Here is a 15994-nt window from a genome sequence, read left to right as displayed (position 1 = left end):
GGGGAGACACCTCTAATCATTGGAAGCGCCCTCCCGCATGAGAGACCATATATATAACTTTGATACACTACACATCCATTCAATGCACACTTCTAGGGTGACCCTCACAAGTCCAAGAGCCTTGATTCTCGAAATGCCCAGATTCTCAAAAAGAATCCGAACATCCGAGAGCATATCTGGGAATACTCCTGAATGTCCAAACCTATGAGGACCACCCAGAAGTATTCATCGAACGGATGTACACAATTTATTTATAAGTCCTGCACATGTATAGGGAACTTTGGTGAAGAATTAGCCTGAAATTTGTATCCAAGCAGCAAACAGACAAGCTTTGGACAAGTTTTTACAAAAATAAAAATAAAAATAAAAAGAAAGGTGGGGAAACCACAGAGCAAGCAGCTGAGGTCAATTACATGGTGATAAGATCGAAGTATTTTAACTATCATTAACAAGGTTTACCATTCGGTAGCATGATAGGAAAAAAATATATATATACGACAGCAAATTGTGAGCGGCAAAATTGAAGAAGCCATGCTGCATTTCCCTTGTAAGTACCTGCACGGACGCAGGGTGGCGAGGTAGGGAACTTCTGTGATGCGACTATCTGCATGATCATCAGCAATTACTCATCAGTCTTCGATCAAAATCACAAGCTACCCATTCTCATGTATCTGATGAAAACCTGAATCAGTAACCAACAAAATTAGTTCTTTTCAGGAAAAAAGAAACTGATAGATAAGATGTTAGAGTTCGCCCATTGGGTGCAGAACAAAACAGACCCCTGAAACAATAAAAGTCTTGACAGGCTCGACTCCTTAAACCAAAGATCATGACTAGTATGAAGCTATCCGAGTTTACTAGTATGAAGCTAACATCTGATCAAAATCTTGGTTATTTCCATGACACCATTGTTTGTTTAGGTTGATTTAGGTGCATTTAGTGTTTCTAGAAAATCTAGTAGTCTCACTTAATTAGAAAAATCTGGATGATTCTTGACGAATCCACTGTCCGAAACAAATATATTTTATGCTTTCCTAGTCTCTCTCTCTTTTTGAAAAATGGGTGTTAATTGACTGGATCCTAGCTTTAGAAAAAAAATTCTGATCGTACGCAGAAGTCCAACTTATAATATACTAAGTACTATGGTAATTCTCCAATCATATTCACCTAAAACATATGCTGAATAAATGGAAATAATTGTCTCAAATGCACTGTCATTAAAAGATAACATCAATACATCCATAATCATATCAGAATTTTGTAATTACAAAACTAATCTTTGCTAGAAATAGAGCAGCGTATAAGTTACCTTTCTATCTACATTGAGCGACATGCAACGCCATCCTAAGCCGGTAGGCTTAATCGATTGAAGAATAAAAAAAAGTGAGATTCAGGTGCCCAATACACAAAACCAATAACTGGACCTCCTCTAATGTACTGCAGAAGCATTATATATCATAAAGATCATGGTTCTTTACGATAATTCTTGAATTCTTGACTTGAACATTAAATCAATATCATGATAGACAAATCAATACCTTCCCATCAAAAATAACAAGCTCACCATCAACCCATCGAGGATTTCGAAAACCTGGATTAGCTAGCCTCCCCTGTCCTTTATATCTAGCAATCTGATACAGAATAACTTTATAAGAATTATCACACCAGGAAATATTGGAAATGCATCTGATAATTACCACTCCAAATTCTTCAGGGATTATTCCCTGATGAGGAAGCTGATTTTGCTTGCCCAGCTTTGCACGAAATGCAACCTGTTGATAGCATGGATATCATATGGAAAATTAGAAATTGTATTTTAACCAGAACACTAACAAGTACAAATTGCTAGGTGCAACAAAATCCATAACCGTTTTAATATTATCCACTTTAAAAAATATGAAAAATTGCGGAAGAGAAATACTAGTGGGAATCATTGCATTATGATAGATATTTAAGCAGTGTTTTGACCTCCGAACAGGAAGGTAAATTAGTCAGCCTCCCACCACGTGGTTTTCTGATTGAACCAACAAAAAAATCCACATGTAATCAAATTTTCCATTGTCTCCTTGGTTTATTGATTACTTGATTATATATATGATACTTAATAAAGCTCTTGTCGAAGTCGGGAGTAACAGAGGACACCCAAGATTGTGCTCAAATGCACAACACTAAAATCTAAATCATTTGGCATGTAATACAGCCATATGACAGTAGCTTTTCTAAATGTTGAGTAAGATATTAATTGAATATGAATGAACTTTGCAACTTTGTTATCCTAGGAAACAGTGTTTCCAGTACATCTAAGACAATGCATGTGCAACTATTTTGAAAATACATAAAAAATAATGGGTGAAGCATTAAGCTCGTCATATAATCTTCTAGTATATTCTACTTGGCAGTCTGCATCATGGATGTTCTCTCCTGATTAAACATGTTCTAATGCTATCTGTAAGCTCAGTTATTTTTCATGATAGCAACTATATGTGATTCCAAATGTTTTTATATGTAATTATCTTTCTTTGCACTCAGCTTATCAGGAAGTCTTCCGAAAAGTCTTAAAGAAGTTATAGGATTGTCACTGTCAACTGCAAAAACATGATAAGGAATACCTGCCCAGCCGGCACAGAAGGATCACCAGTCAGTTTAGTAGCTTCAACATATTCATAAAATTTTAGATCTGCATATTTATGAGATGTACTATCCTCCTGCCACTGTCCAAATTTGCGCTTAAGATGGAGGACACTGGAGCTGTACATTCCATGTGAACCAATGTATAGTCCTATCACAATTTTCAACCAACATAAATGACAGGAAATGACAAAAACTGAATATTACTCAGAGCAAGAATAAGAGATAAATGCTGGCGTATTGAGTAATACCACTAAGTGGATCTGAAGTTGAAGGCATCTTAATTTGGCGGAATAGTGTAGTTTCATATAAAGAATGATAGTTCTGTCTGTTGTTAACACTGTAGTTGATTAGCTCCTGAAGATCTTTTAATACCTGCATCATGTGCTGGGATATAAGGCGCCACAATAACTATAAGTGAAACAATGACAGTTGCAACAAATAAAAGAGGTCCTGATTGTAAGCAAAAGAATATAGTTTTTAAACAATTCATTTTTTTTTTTTTTTTACAATTCATGTTGCTAATAAAAAACAGGGAGAGAGGGAATGGTGCCGTGCGGAACTTTATATGAAAAAAAAAAATAATGGTGGTTATTTTTGGTTTAAAATACCATCCTGAAATACACAGGTAAGACATCTAACTAGTGTAAAACACTAGAAAAAACTAAAACTGAGGCAGTTTGAAAATTGAAGATCAATTTAGAAAATTCTTTTAACACTTTAGAGATACAAAAATTAGGTTTTTAAAATTTTCAAGAGTTGTTAAAAGTTTATTACAACTTTCCAAGAAAATTAGAAATTGCTATAACTTCTAGAGATAAATTAGGCATTTTTATGACTTTATTATTTTGAGTTTATAAGGGGTTAGGACCCTAGATTCATTCTTCAATCTAAGATATTTTCCTCTTTGGTGACTCGTTGAGTTTTTTTGTAAAGTGATTTCCTTATTGTACAAAAAACACATTATCTTACTGAAAATTTCATTCCTTATAAAAGTATCAGGTCTAAGGATCTAGTATCTGAAACAGGAATTGCAGAAGATTCTTACAATTTTGGGGTTCAGTGACCTTCCTCTGCAATCCATTCCTTAAAGAAAATGTAATGAAGTAACAAACAACAAGTAGAGATTAGAAGGTATATATATGCTGCTTACCTTCAAATGCTTCCTATCTTTATCAGGAATCATTTTAGCAAGCTCAAATGACAGAAGATCAGCATTCTTTGCAGCAAAAGTTTTTCTCTTTGAAGCATGTTTTTTCCTCTCATTTCTATTCTTGACAGCATCTTGCCCCAAAGTAATTGAAAATGATGAGTTATCTCTTTTCTCTAGCTTTGCTGGAACACGGACCAGATTGGTGGGGGGCACATCAGCAAATGATTTTGGTGTTAAATCACCTATAATGACTTTTAATGATAATTCACTTTTCTCTTCTTGTGAACTTGCCAAATCTCTAGCTTCCATTTCTACCTCTTCAATGTCATTTTCAGCGTTAAGGCCATCTGATTCTATACTTTCTAACTCTTCATTGCAACTGTCTTCCTCGTCACCATCATCCTCTTCCTCCATTATCTGTTCAACAACTTTGCTGATTATATCTTTGCCCACTTTCCCAGGTGACCCCAGTTTTATGACCCTGACCTTGGAACCAGGAATTAGATCTCGTAAAACATTCTGGATAATAGAAATACCATCCATCATATTTATATCACCATCCTTTCCTTCAACTGTCTTTAAATCTTGTGCTTGTAAGCTGTTTTCTGACTTTTCCCCTTTTGGACCATCATACAAGTTTAAGCTGTTCGAACCTGGTTTTTTCACGGAATTATTTGTCGAGTCTTCAGAATTTTCAAGTTTTTGCAAATATACCACCTGAGAAAAACATGCATCACTCTTTACCCAGTTAATCTCTTAAAAAAGTGAAAAATGTAGCATCTAGAGTTTGACAATCTTACAATGTATCCAAAAAAATGTAATATCACTAGAGCTCCAAAAACAGATTCAAGGCGCACTGAATCCCAATAGAATGATATTCAGTATTAACTTGGATGAGGAGTAAGAGGGAGTGTGGGGAAGATAATGAAATCATAGTGTATCTTCACCTAAATGAGGGATACATGTTTTTTCTCAATCGTTCTTTTGCTCATTATCATTTTGTTTGTCTAGAATAAATAGCTTGAGATACATGTGTTTTTTCTCAGGTGTCGTTTGGTTAAATGATGGAAATGACTATGGGTATGGGTTTGATAGTAAGATGGAATGGAAATGGAAATGAAACCCACTTAGTTATATGGGTTTGGTTGATTCCCATAAATCTAGAAATCATTCCCAAATTATCATTCCCAAACCCACAATTCAAACACTATCTTTTACTATCATTCCATTCCCTTATTCCCAAACTCATCAACCAAACACCCCCTCAATCTTCACTCATTATCATTTTGTTAGTTTAGAATAAATTGTTCTGGCTACAATTTTGTCACTGGCTAGACATCAGTAATTAGTCATTGATCAACTACAGATGTAAGCTACTTTTAATGTACCTGTTGTCTGTAATCTCCATCTGTTTTGGTGAAGAAAATCTCAAAGAGAGGAAGACCTGCCCTGCCACTGGCTAGCTGTCTGCAAATATATTATGCAAGAGCCCTTGAGCAATATTACCACACAAACAAATCCATAGATAAAACCTCTCACTAGGTATCTAAAAAGAAAAAAAATGGTCCTTTATCCAACAAATTTAATTGACGTGTAGGATACTAAAGGCCTCCACGTGGCGAAGTCCATCCTCGTTCTTTGGTCAAAAGTCAACCCAAAGTCAAAGTAGACTCCAGGCCCCGACTCCTTGGGCTCTACTCCCCTGATTCCCTCAGATCCAAGCGGCCCTGCCGACCCAATGCCCTATGCATCTCCACTCGGCCTATCCATCTACATCGAAGATGATAGACTAACCTTAAGAATGTTCATAACTCCACTCGGCCTAGCCAACCCTACACTCTACTTAGATCCACTCGGCCCCGTCAACTCGATGCCTACGCGTCTCTGCTCGGCCAATCCATCTGCATCAAAAATGATAGACCGACATTAAGAATGTTCAGAACTCCACTCGACCTATCCGACCCTACGCCCTGCGCATATCCGTTCGGCCTCGCTCAGCCAGTTTAGATCTCTCGATTCCTCGCGTCGGTCTGCCCGACTCCTAGGACTCAACTCCCCCAACTCACTACTTAGCTCTATCGATCTGCTCGCGCCATTCGATTTAATCCTCCTTTACTTAGCTGGCCAAGCTCTTTGGTCAAGATAATTCTATATTTTATGAGCTTGTGTGGGGCAGCACGTGGAGTGTTAGAGCGCGTGGAGCAGTATGATTACATAGATACGGAGTATATAATACGGTGAAGATATGACAATGTGACATTTTCCCTACTCTAACACGACATCCTATTAATGAGAGAAGTACCATTTCAACAGTACTATAAAAAGAGCCCACATATGCAAGCTAAGGTACGCATACGCACGCACATAGCACTACTGCATCTCTTCATTCACTGTTCCTTTTCTTCTCTATTCTCCTCCGCCCGAGACTAACTTGAGCGTAAGAGTGGCTGAGCCGGAGCACCCTTGGCTTCCATTCTAACACTCTTCTTCTCTCTCTAGCTTCATGGGCTCTCCTAACGATCAACTCTCCTTGGCGTTCAACGATCTGATCAACATCGAAGACAGTTGTCCGATGGCTCACTCGTTTGCAATCTCAAGCAGAAACATTAATATATAAACATACATCAAATAATATATATGACAATAACCTTATATGAATAAAAATATAGATGTGTGCGCATGTGTGTATACATGTTCAAAATTAACAAGAAAGCTTGGTCCAAAAACACAAGCATACTACTCAAGAACGATCTCAACACTCGTTAAGACTTGGAAACAACTTGACTTTCACAATAATTTACACTACGCTTTGGAAAGTTCCTTGCAGGTGGCTCAAATCACTAGCGACTGTAACCAATTCTTCATGAAATTCAAGTGACTACATGAGAAATGAGATACAAAAGTGATATACTAATAGTAGCAATTTTGTATAGAAAATTTAAGCCCAATCAGTTATAATTTGGCCCAAGGAATAAAATCCGTGTCATCCCGCTCAGTACTCATGAAACGTTGCGTTCTACCCATCGACCAAAACCAGCACGTGTCGCTGGTGGCACGAACAGGAAGGAGAAGAAGAGGAGCATACAAATAGGAAGGAGAAGAAGAGGAATGCACGGAAGGACCGAGGACGCCTCCTGCGTGCCTCACGGTCATCGAGGACGCCTTGCCCGTCACGAACAGGAATGAGAAGAAGAGCACGCGATGAACTTAAGTTTTAATTAAATAAGTTAGGTTAATAATTTCAATCAACTCCTAGCTATAGTTGAGATAATTTAAATAGATTTAATTAAACTCAAATAAAATTATCTCATTAATTAATTATATATATATATAGTTATTTTTATTTTTTTATATATTTATTTTTAAAATATTTAGATTAACTTTATTTAGTTAATATATTTTATATTTAGAAAATACTGAAATCATATTAGCACGGCACGATACGATACAGATACCGTATCGTGCCCGCTCATCGAAACCTCGGCACAAGTCAAGATTTTAAACCTTGATTTGGCCACTTATTCTCTCCAACTGGTAGAGAACTAAGGCAAACCATTGTTAAACCGTGTAAAATCACATCTATGATTTTATATTATACTTTTCTTCATGTTTTTAAACACATCCTGCAACAGATCAACCCCTAAGAAACTAACTACTGATAGTTTCAAATAGGAAGAGCAATTAGATCCAACTTGTCAACTTAAAGATGGAGAAATATTATGAAATATCTTCAAACAATGGATGCAAAATGTCTAGCGTCTATGCAAAAGCTTCAAAAAAAAAAGAAAATTATAACAGGAAGAAGTATCGTAGAAACACATTAACATATCATTGAATTCCTTAAAGCAATCAATTTCCTATACATTGTTGTATTTCAAGTAAAGCAACTAATGAAAGTAGTATTTCCTTAATCTTGGGACAAGTGAATTTGGAGCTCTTCCATATTTGAGAGACTATATAGTTCTCAAAGCTCAACTAAATCCCACATCAAGCTTGGTCCAAATGTACTCCTTTTCGTTTAAGATCACTAAGTTATCATTCTTTGAATCTGTTCTGGCTTCTGTAGCCAAGGAATCCCTATGATTTTGATGATACTTTATTTAATAATGATGGGGACTAAATCATTTATCTTTCTCGAGGGCAGTCTGTACCTTAGTATAGAATGCTTGTTAAATCTAGTAATTTAAAAGGGAATGAATTATGATTCATGTGGGCCATTAAAAATTTGCATAGCCATGTCAATTCCTATATACTATGGCGGACAACCATGCACTAGGTTTTTTTTAATATGACTACATATACAAGCAGCCAGGGCCAGGATGAATAATCAAAACAAACCTACTTACGAGTTCTGATGCATATGAATTATGAAGTGCATTTCAAATTCAGCTAGCCAATTCCAATGTGAATTAACCAAATAAATGGTGGAAAAAAAAAACATCTATTGTCAACTCAATATATATAAAAATAAAACTATTTACAAAATAGTAGATGCATTATTTGGTTTTGCAAAAACCTGAATATAGATAATATACCTGGGACTGTAGCTTCTTGCGACGTATCTTCCATACTCAGCCATTATACATATAAGCCGACCATATGGATCAGTGCCATCTTCTGAAATTCCAGCCCACCAACCAACCTGGCATGTCTTTCAACATCAGACATCAATCTTCAATGAAGAACAAGGAATTAAAGGGGGAGAATTATCATGCTACTCTTCACTTGACGCAGAAGATCTATTGTGTAAAATAGAAACAATTCCAGCAACTTCCGAAATAGAGACAAACATCAAGCATTTCTTAATCTGAATTAAATTATTCAATATGAGAAATAATCTGCAGCATAAGTGGTATAACAAAGTTTAAATATACTATTTTAGTTGTTTATAACATATTTCAAGATGGTAATAAATCAATGATTTTCTACTGTGTTTCGGATTTTGGTTAACCAAAAAGTTTTTCCTTTTACAGTACCTCAATGTGAAAAGGGCATGAAAGAGACTCTACAAACAATTTCTTTAAAGGGCTAAAAATGAATTACTCGTTTTTGGCTTTTTGACCCCTTTTTGTAAGGTGCATCTTGAAAAATACGAAAGATCTCTCTCGGAGCCATATATGCAACTTTCATATGAGATCAAGTATGTTTACTTTCTATAAATTGAGAGACTGAAATCCAACTTTCATATGAGATCAAGTAGGTTTACTTTCTATAAATTGAGAGACTGAAATCCTGATGTTTACATATCCATACAATTGAGTCCTTAGGTTTGCTTATTATAGTAAAATGCTCCATTAAATGATTTTTTGTTAAATTCTATTGATACGCATGCTAAATTGAGCAATATTCCTATGAATTGGAGAGAAAATAGGCTTACAAACACATGTTTGTTACAAGGAGACTCAAGTTTATGCCAAACACAGGCAAAGAAATTCAATTCAAGCCAGTATGCAGCTGTGTGTAGCCGAGTTAAGTAAAAGTAAGACAAATGTGCCTATTACCAGCAAGGTTAACTAACAAGCCTAGAGTAATGGCATGAAAGCTCTTACGCATCATAATTTAGTCAGAAAAAGGTGGGAACTGAAAAGATCAGACTTGGAAATCTTTAAAAAAGAAAAGAGATGCAGGAAACAGTGAGAGGAGATACTGAAACGACAGTAAAACGATAGCATCCCACAACAACTTGAAGGAATAGCAAGAGTCAGAAATCACTGATGACAGGCCATAATGACAATACGCACAGAAAGAGGTGAGAGAAAAATAATGATTCAATTTACCATCTCCAATGCATTTACTATGCATCGACTAGGGAATTAAGTTTTAGTTTTCTAATATTCTGATGTAATTCATATACAAGTTATATCCTGCACACAGGATTTTAGTATTATTAATCCAAATAAGAAAGAACTGTAGATATCTAAGGCTCGTGCTTGGGGATTTCTTCTCCTGTTGTGATAATGTAGTAATTTCTAGTAGTTAGTTTTTCTTCCAAAGTGAATTTATTTTTACTAGAAACACTTGCTGGAGAAGTCAATTCTAACACAAATGATTTAACCTTAGCAAATGCTGAAACGAGGTAAACTTATAATGAACCTAAAATTCTCAAATAAAAAGAATTTATTCATACATCAAAATGCTAATTCAAGTGTCTGCTAAAAGTCTCGTTTTCAAAAAAGTCACCAGGAGTTGAGCATTTAATTAAACTTTAAATTGCTAAAGCCCCCCACAAATTTCTGTACATGTGTCTACATCAAGCAAACATCTAATTTATATTAATCGCATCAACAGTTAATTTTTATACTTTTTAGTTTAACTAAAGATGACATTTCATAGAAAATATTTGTATTCACCTAGGACTGAACAATTCTGTATATATTCTGTGCGACCACACTTTAAAGTTTTCAACACTCGCAACAAAATATGCTCCCAAATTCCAAAGGAAACTGATATAAAAACTATAAGGTAGGCCTTAAATACAACAAGGCAGAATTTAACAACAATCCTGGTGAATTAAGACTTTCTGAGCTCAGCCAGATCTGAATGCTACATTAAGTTGGCAACTTCTTAATGTTGATAATAACAAATGTAACAGGAAAAAAAAAACTTTCAAGAAATTTTCTATTCCTATTATCATATTAAATACATTGTAAAGGAATAACAGCTTCCGCAAAGCATCCCATGACAGATAATCTGTAGATCGATTAATATTTGAATCAGTATGTTAGAATTGACTGCTAGTGATAGTCTTTCATAGAGAACAATGAGTAGAGATCAATGTACGGGATTAGCTTCACATAGTCAATCCCAAATAGTTAGGACAAACACAGCTTGATGAAGAAGACGATGTAACAATTGAATAAGTTATTTTACAACTAACTGACCAGTTCTGCTCCGGCATGATCGCGAATGAAAGCCGCATCATTGTATCTCTCTTCCTCTATAGCTCTCTGTGGTAACAAGGATATTTAGAAAATAAATCAAACACAATAAGCTCATAAGACAACTTTCTTACATTCATAATAGTTAATGCTGTTCCAACAACATCTTTTTTTGCAGCACCAGACATAGCCAACTTCAGCTTTGCAGCATCCTCATAATCCTCTCTCAAAATAGCCTCATTCAATTGTGACTGAAATAAGGTCATCCAATGCCATGAAACTATCAGCCAAACTAAAGCTACGGTTGTCCGAAAAAATAAAAAAAAGGTTCACTAAAATATAATAAACATGACAATAACGAGAGAAACTCAAGTTGTGTACTAGGTTAAGTTTCAACTTCAAATTTCGTGGTGTTGTTTTCAGTTAAGTTACAGCTTTAACATTTTAAAAATAATCAGGCATTTAAAGCCATTACATGCTAGAAATGTTGTTATCTACCAAGGTTTAATTATGAGTTATTAGGCAACTAGAGAATTATGGTTTTCAGTCAACTAGGAATTTGCTCTTTAAAGACATTATGTTGCAAATGCGATTCATTTTTGTTCATTTAGCCCATGTTGCTTGCCCTGCCCAACTTTTCCTTCTGACTCTCTTTCTCTAATCATTCTTTCTTTAGTTGAGCCAAACATGAAAGTTGTGGTCTATCTGCAGATTCAACAGCCTGTGGTTCTTTGCTACTTCCTGTAGGCATAAAAACCAGTGCGACCATGGTCCGAAAACTTCAATGGGGACTGATTCTACCAGATAGTAGATGTCTTATGTACCATTTTCATAGTACCTTTACCTGCCTGATGAGATTTGAACTGACATTGGCATGTACCAAATTGTGGCGACTATACAACTTTATTAGTACCAGCTGATATCATTTCAAAACTCTTCCCAAAGCCTGTTTGGATTATTTTTTTCTCACTTTCTGAACCCACATTTTTCAATTCCCACACTCAAACGGTTGATCATCTTTAATGTGATTGACCAAGAGAATGCACAAGATAATTGAAAATGTGTAGCCTCTTGATTTTTCCCTTTCCAATTTTGCAATTTAACATAAGTGAAATAGATCTTCTTTTAAATAAATATTACTGACTCCACTAGACTCCACCATCAATCTGAAAGTACAATTAAAAATGGAATATTTTACCTTTAAGATGGAAACAAGCTTCTCGTACTCTTCAATTTCCGCAAAATGCCGCTTCCACCTCTCCCAATCCCACTCCCCTCCATCTTCCTCATTCTCCTCTTCCTCCCCAAGAACCTCCTTTCCCGCCTCCGAGGCAACCACCGGCAACCCATTCTTAGACCAAGAATTGCGACACGATGCCACCAACTCGTCCCACCTTTTAGCAGCGCCACGGACGATCTCGTGGATGAGCGAGTCCCAGCTGATAGGGGAAGATCCATCTTTCGAGGAGGAACCTTCCTCCTGCCCGCCAGACGAAGGGCCGTCGTGGCAGCAGCAGAGGAAGGGGCTCGGCGGAGCCCTAGAAGTGCCGACGCGCTTGAGCCTGGGGAGTGGCAGGAGCGGCGGCTGAGGGAGGTACACTGGTATTTTCCTTGGGAATCTGGTGGAGTCGGAGCCGATGTGGCCGGCCGACGACGCCGGTGGGAGACGCGCAGAAGGGATCGAAGCCATTCTTCAGAGAGAGAGAGAGAGAGAGGATTACATTCGACGGGGCCGTGAAAGATGCCGTCGCGAGATCACCACCACGATACGAAATGGACGCTCGTATGGTGAGGGCCCGCTAAAGGGGAAATGAGCCCAGCCCATTTAAAAATGGGCCATGTTATGGTCCAAAGTTATTATTGAGACCGCAGACTAATGTTTGACTTTTTTTGGTTCATGTTAATGACTAGAACGGTTGACCAAATCTTGCAATATATTCATATAGATTGCTTCTTTTTTGCTTTCCTGATTCAATAGAAATGATGACTAATTTAGTAGCCAGTGAGGATCTAAATCTCGATTCTTAGTCCAACAACATCATTCTTAGAGCAGGAAACAGCACATGGAAAAAGTAGCCTTGACCTAAAAATTACTGCAAGTCAATACCTAACAGCATTTGGTATGCCAAGGAATCTCCGATCCTGAGTACTGTGGATCCACTGAAGCTGGTTAAAGCGGCATGGGTGGCCAATAATGGTGGATTTCTGATCATACAGAAGAAGAAAAGCTTAATGCTGCAGTGTTTGTTTGGAGCTTGCAGTATGATCCACGCATGCATAGCTTTTATTCTGGAACCATGTTGCGAGAGGACCATTATGGAAGTGCGCTAAGTCACTAAATCTTGTTCTGACAATGACTGAAATCAATCAAAAATTCCTTTAGACAAAAAAAACTTCTGCGAAAGCCACCAAAACAATGGTCCGTGGTGAAGAACACAGCGCCTAGCGAGCAGCACTGACATTGAGGAACCATGCGGGCTTGAATTATGTTCCTGTCCTCTCCCTCTCTCTCTCTTCTTAATCATCCATCTTTTATGTTAGAACCTATTAAATGAGGCCTTGCTGCTGCTTCCCTACCTTTGCCCTTGAATGGAGATTGCTCAGTTTTGTGCCAGAGCCAACATCCTTGTCCTGCTTCTTGCTCTCTTCTGTTCTCCATGCAAGTTCATCCAGAGTCCCATGGGCTTAGACCCCTTAAACTTCCACCAGAACACAAACACGGCATCCATGGACTTCGGAAGGATTCACTTCAGCTTTCCCTCGGCAATTCTCAGACCCAAGTCCCCAGCAGACATCTCCCTTCTCCTCAGCTTCCTCTCTGGTTCATCCTTCAGCGAGGTCACAGTTGCCGCGAGAGGAGCTGGGCACTCCATCTATGGCCAAGCCCAGGCACTGGATGGCATAGTCATTGAGATGGACGCTATGCCTTCCAATATAGAAGTCCACAGGAAGGGAGAAGGGGAAGTTGATGTCTCTTATGTCGATGTCAGTGGTGGAGCACTCTGGATCGAGCTTCTGGAGGAGAGCTTGAAGCATAGGCTGGCTCCAAGGTCATGGACTGACTACCTCTATCTCAGTATTGGCGGCACTCTCTCCATCGGTGGCATCAGTGGCCAAGCTTTCAAGTATGGCCCTCAGATCAGCAATGTCCTACAACTGGATGTGGTGACAGGCAAAGGGGAGGTAGTGACTTGCTCCCCCACCAAAAGTTCAGAGCTTTTCTATTCAGTTCTAGGTGGTTTAGGCCAGTTTGGCATCATAACAAGTGCAAGAATCCTGCTTCAAGAAGCTCCAGAGAAGGTGAGTCCAAGAATCTCACTGGTTTTGGCTATTCCGTGTTTTGGATGATCTTAATTTTGGTGATCGATAGGTCAAGTGGGTGAGAGCCTTCTATGATGATGTCCAGACCTTCACCCAGGACCAAGAACTGTTGATTTCGATGCCTAACTTGGTGGATTACGTTGAAGGCTTCATAGTTCTCAACGACCAATCCCTCAACAGCTTCACAACCGCCTTCCCTGCTCACCTACACTTCGCACCAGAGTTCCATAGTGAAGGCCGTTCGAAGGTCTACTACTGCATTGAGTACGCTGTCCATGACCACAGTTCCAAGGACATCAACACAGATCAGGTCAATATTAGTGTACCGTTTAGTCTCTCTTGCTCAGGGTAAGTGATGAAGCAGTGATCATCTCGTTGCAGGTGGTCGAGGAGGTTTCGAGGCAGATGAGGAACTTGCCATCTCAATTGTACACTGTGGAGGTCTCCTACTATGATTTCCTCAACAGGGTTAGGATGGAGGAGATGAGCCTGAGGAGCGCTGGGCTGTGGGAAGTGCCTCACCCTTGGCTCAACATGTTCGTACCCAAGTCTGGAATCAGTGAGTTCATCGACTTGCTCTTGGAGAACATTTCTGCAGAGGAATTTGAGGGCCCTGTCCTCATCTACCCAGTTCTAAGAGACAAGTGAGAGTTAAAATTGCTGCATTCGATTAAAAGTGAATTAAAATTTGATTAAGATATTCGTACGTTCAGGTGGGACAGGAACACATCAATGGTGCTGCCTGACGCCGCTGACGACCAGGTGGTGTACATCGTCGGCATGCTCCGGTCGACCAACCAGGACAGTTGCCCAGCCGACTGCCTGCAGAACCTCCTCCAAACCAACCTCCGCATCACCGGAGCAGCCTCCGACGCCGGAGCCAAACAGTACATCCCGCACCACTCCTCGCCGGCGGGATGGTTCAGCCACTTCGGCCGTCACTGGAACCGGTTCGCGGGGCGCAAAGCTCAGTTCGACCCGCTCGGTATCTTGGCGCCCGGGCAGGGAATATTCTCTAGAAGGTCCGTCTCTTCCTCGTAGCAAGTAACAAGCACCAAAAGGAGAAAAAGAAAACAAGATCAGAAACCAGTTTTTATCAGGCGTTGTATCGTCAACAGGATTCACATGGTTTCCCAAGGTTCACAGGAGATGTGCTCAAGAAACACAAGTTCTTGCCTTGCTTGGTACCCAGAATTAGATCACAAATCTAAATTCCCAGTCACATCCAATGCTGCAGCCCAACTGTTTGGACAGTCTCTCGAGTTGATTTCTCAAGGCCAGGGGCATGCCCTGCTTAAAGGACACACTGCATGTGGAGTTGCATGCTCTCTGCTTCGACATGGGGAGATTCTGTTGCATCTGTTTCATGGCATCTTGTATAATTATCAACTTTAATGATGGTGAAGTCTTTCTCTCTGGAAGTAGGTTGATCTCTCTGAAACATCATCAGCTGAGAATTACTGTTGGTTCACAGCATGAGTAACTGAAGCATGCAGTCTTATTGTATCAATTTCAGAAGTTAACTTCGATTTTAATGCTAAGTTACTGACAGATTTTAAGCCAAAGTTACTTTTGATAATTTACAGCATAAAATGACAAGAGATAGATTTGTGATCTATCCTGGTATTATGTCTACATCATGACATTGGCAGATGATAGCGACTGGAATATTATTCAATCATCTACTTTCCCAATTTGATCGGCTGTACAATGCAACCTAACTACCTAGGCGATAGGTAGCCATTCTTGACATGAAAAAAACAAAAATGGTGATGAAACGCTTGTCTAAACACATCATGACAAAAAATATAAAATGATTGTACGAAATAAAAAAATAGATACTATCTGGACATTGATTAGTTAAAAATATAAATATGAAAGTGTTTTATTTTTTTAATATTATAAAAGGAAAAAAATCTTCAACCGTATAATTATTTTCATGTAATTAAAAAAATCATGGGTTCAAATTTTGAAAATAGTCTCTGGTAAAAAATAGGATAAAACTATATAAAAT

At 38.3% G+C, this 15994-nt stretch overlaps 2 protein-coding genes across 3 annotated transcripts; one reads left to right on the top strand and one right to left on the bottom strand.

The window, feature by feature from the left end:
* Positions 1-280: 280 nt before the first annotated feature.
* On the bottom strand, positions 281-12405 carry LOC121996798 (protein EXECUTER 1, chloroplastic-like). 2 transcript variants are annotated; one of them, XM_042550916.1, is made up of 12 exons: positions 11858-12405; positions 10794-10910; positions 10663-10728; positions 8317-8423; positions 5170-5248; positions 3782-4498; positions 2880-3003; positions 2610-2779; positions 1698-1772; positions 1539-1631; positions 1310-1437; positions 281-682 (listed from the first exon to the last, which is right to left on the bottom strand). In XM_042550916.1, the coding sequence occupies exons 1-11, from the start codon at positions 12347-12349 to the stop codon at positions 1345-1347; spliced, it is 2133 nt and encodes a 710-aa protein (XP_042406850.1). In that variant the 5' UTR covers positions 12350-12405; the 3' UTR covers positions 281-682; positions 1310-1344. The 2 variants fall into 2 exon arrangements, with proteins under 2 accessions (XP_042406850.1, XP_042406852.1); XM_042550918.1 differs by having other exon boundaries at positions 281-604.
* A 368-nt stretch (positions 12406-12773) lies between these two features.
* LOC121996797 (cytokinin dehydrogenase 3-like) lies at positions 12774-15049 on the top strand. The gene is made up of 4 exons (XM_042550915.1): positions 12774-13959; positions 14030-14290; positions 14362-14624; positions 14694-15049. Exons 1-4 carry the CDS (start codon positions 13249-13251, stop codon positions 15019-15021), a joined length of 1563 nt encoding a protein of 520 aa, XP_042406849.1. The 5' UTR covers positions 12774-13248; the 3' UTR covers positions 15022-15049.
* Positions 15050-15994: the final 945 nt, after the last annotated feature.

This window comes from Zingiber officinale, chromosome 6A (assembly GCF_018446385.1).
Source record: "Zingiber officinale cultivar Zhangliang chromosome 6A, Zo_v1.1, whole genome shotgun sequence".
NCBI classification, from domain to species: domain Eukaryota; kingdom Viridiplantae; phylum Streptophyta; class Magnoliopsida; order Zingiberales; family Zingiberaceae; genus Zingiber; species Zingiber officinale.
Note: the sequence above shows the minus strand (reverse complement) of the source record. Positions and strands in the feature narration are given on the sequence as shown.

Bases quoted from the DNA above. Each gene is read 5' to 3' on its own strand.
- LOC121996798 (XM_042550916.1), bottom strand. From the start codon at position 12,349: ATGGCTTCGATCCCTTCTGCGCGTCTCCCACCGGCGTCGTCGGCCGGC. The intron at 5,249-8,316 runs GTATATTATCTA...ATATATTTGCAG, and splicing joins GCAAGAAGCTACAGTCCCAG to ACAGCTAGCCAGTGGCAGGG. The intron at 4,499-5,169 runs GTACATTAAAAG...TGTTTTTCTCAG, and splicing joins ATGGAGATTACAGACAACAG to GTGGTATATTTGCAAAAACT.
- LOC121996797 (XM_042550915.1), top strand. From the start codon at position 13,249: ATGGAGATTGCTCAGTTTTGTGCCAGAGCCAACATCCTTGTCCTGCTT. The intron at 14,291-14,361 runs GTCAATATTAGT...ATCTCGTTGCAG, and splicing joins AGGACATCAACACAGATCAG to GTGGTCGAGGAGGTTTCGAG. The intron at 14,625-14,693 runs GTGAGAGTTAAA...TCGTACGTTCAG, and splicing joins TACCCAGTTCTAAGAGACAA to GTGGGACAGGAACACATCAA.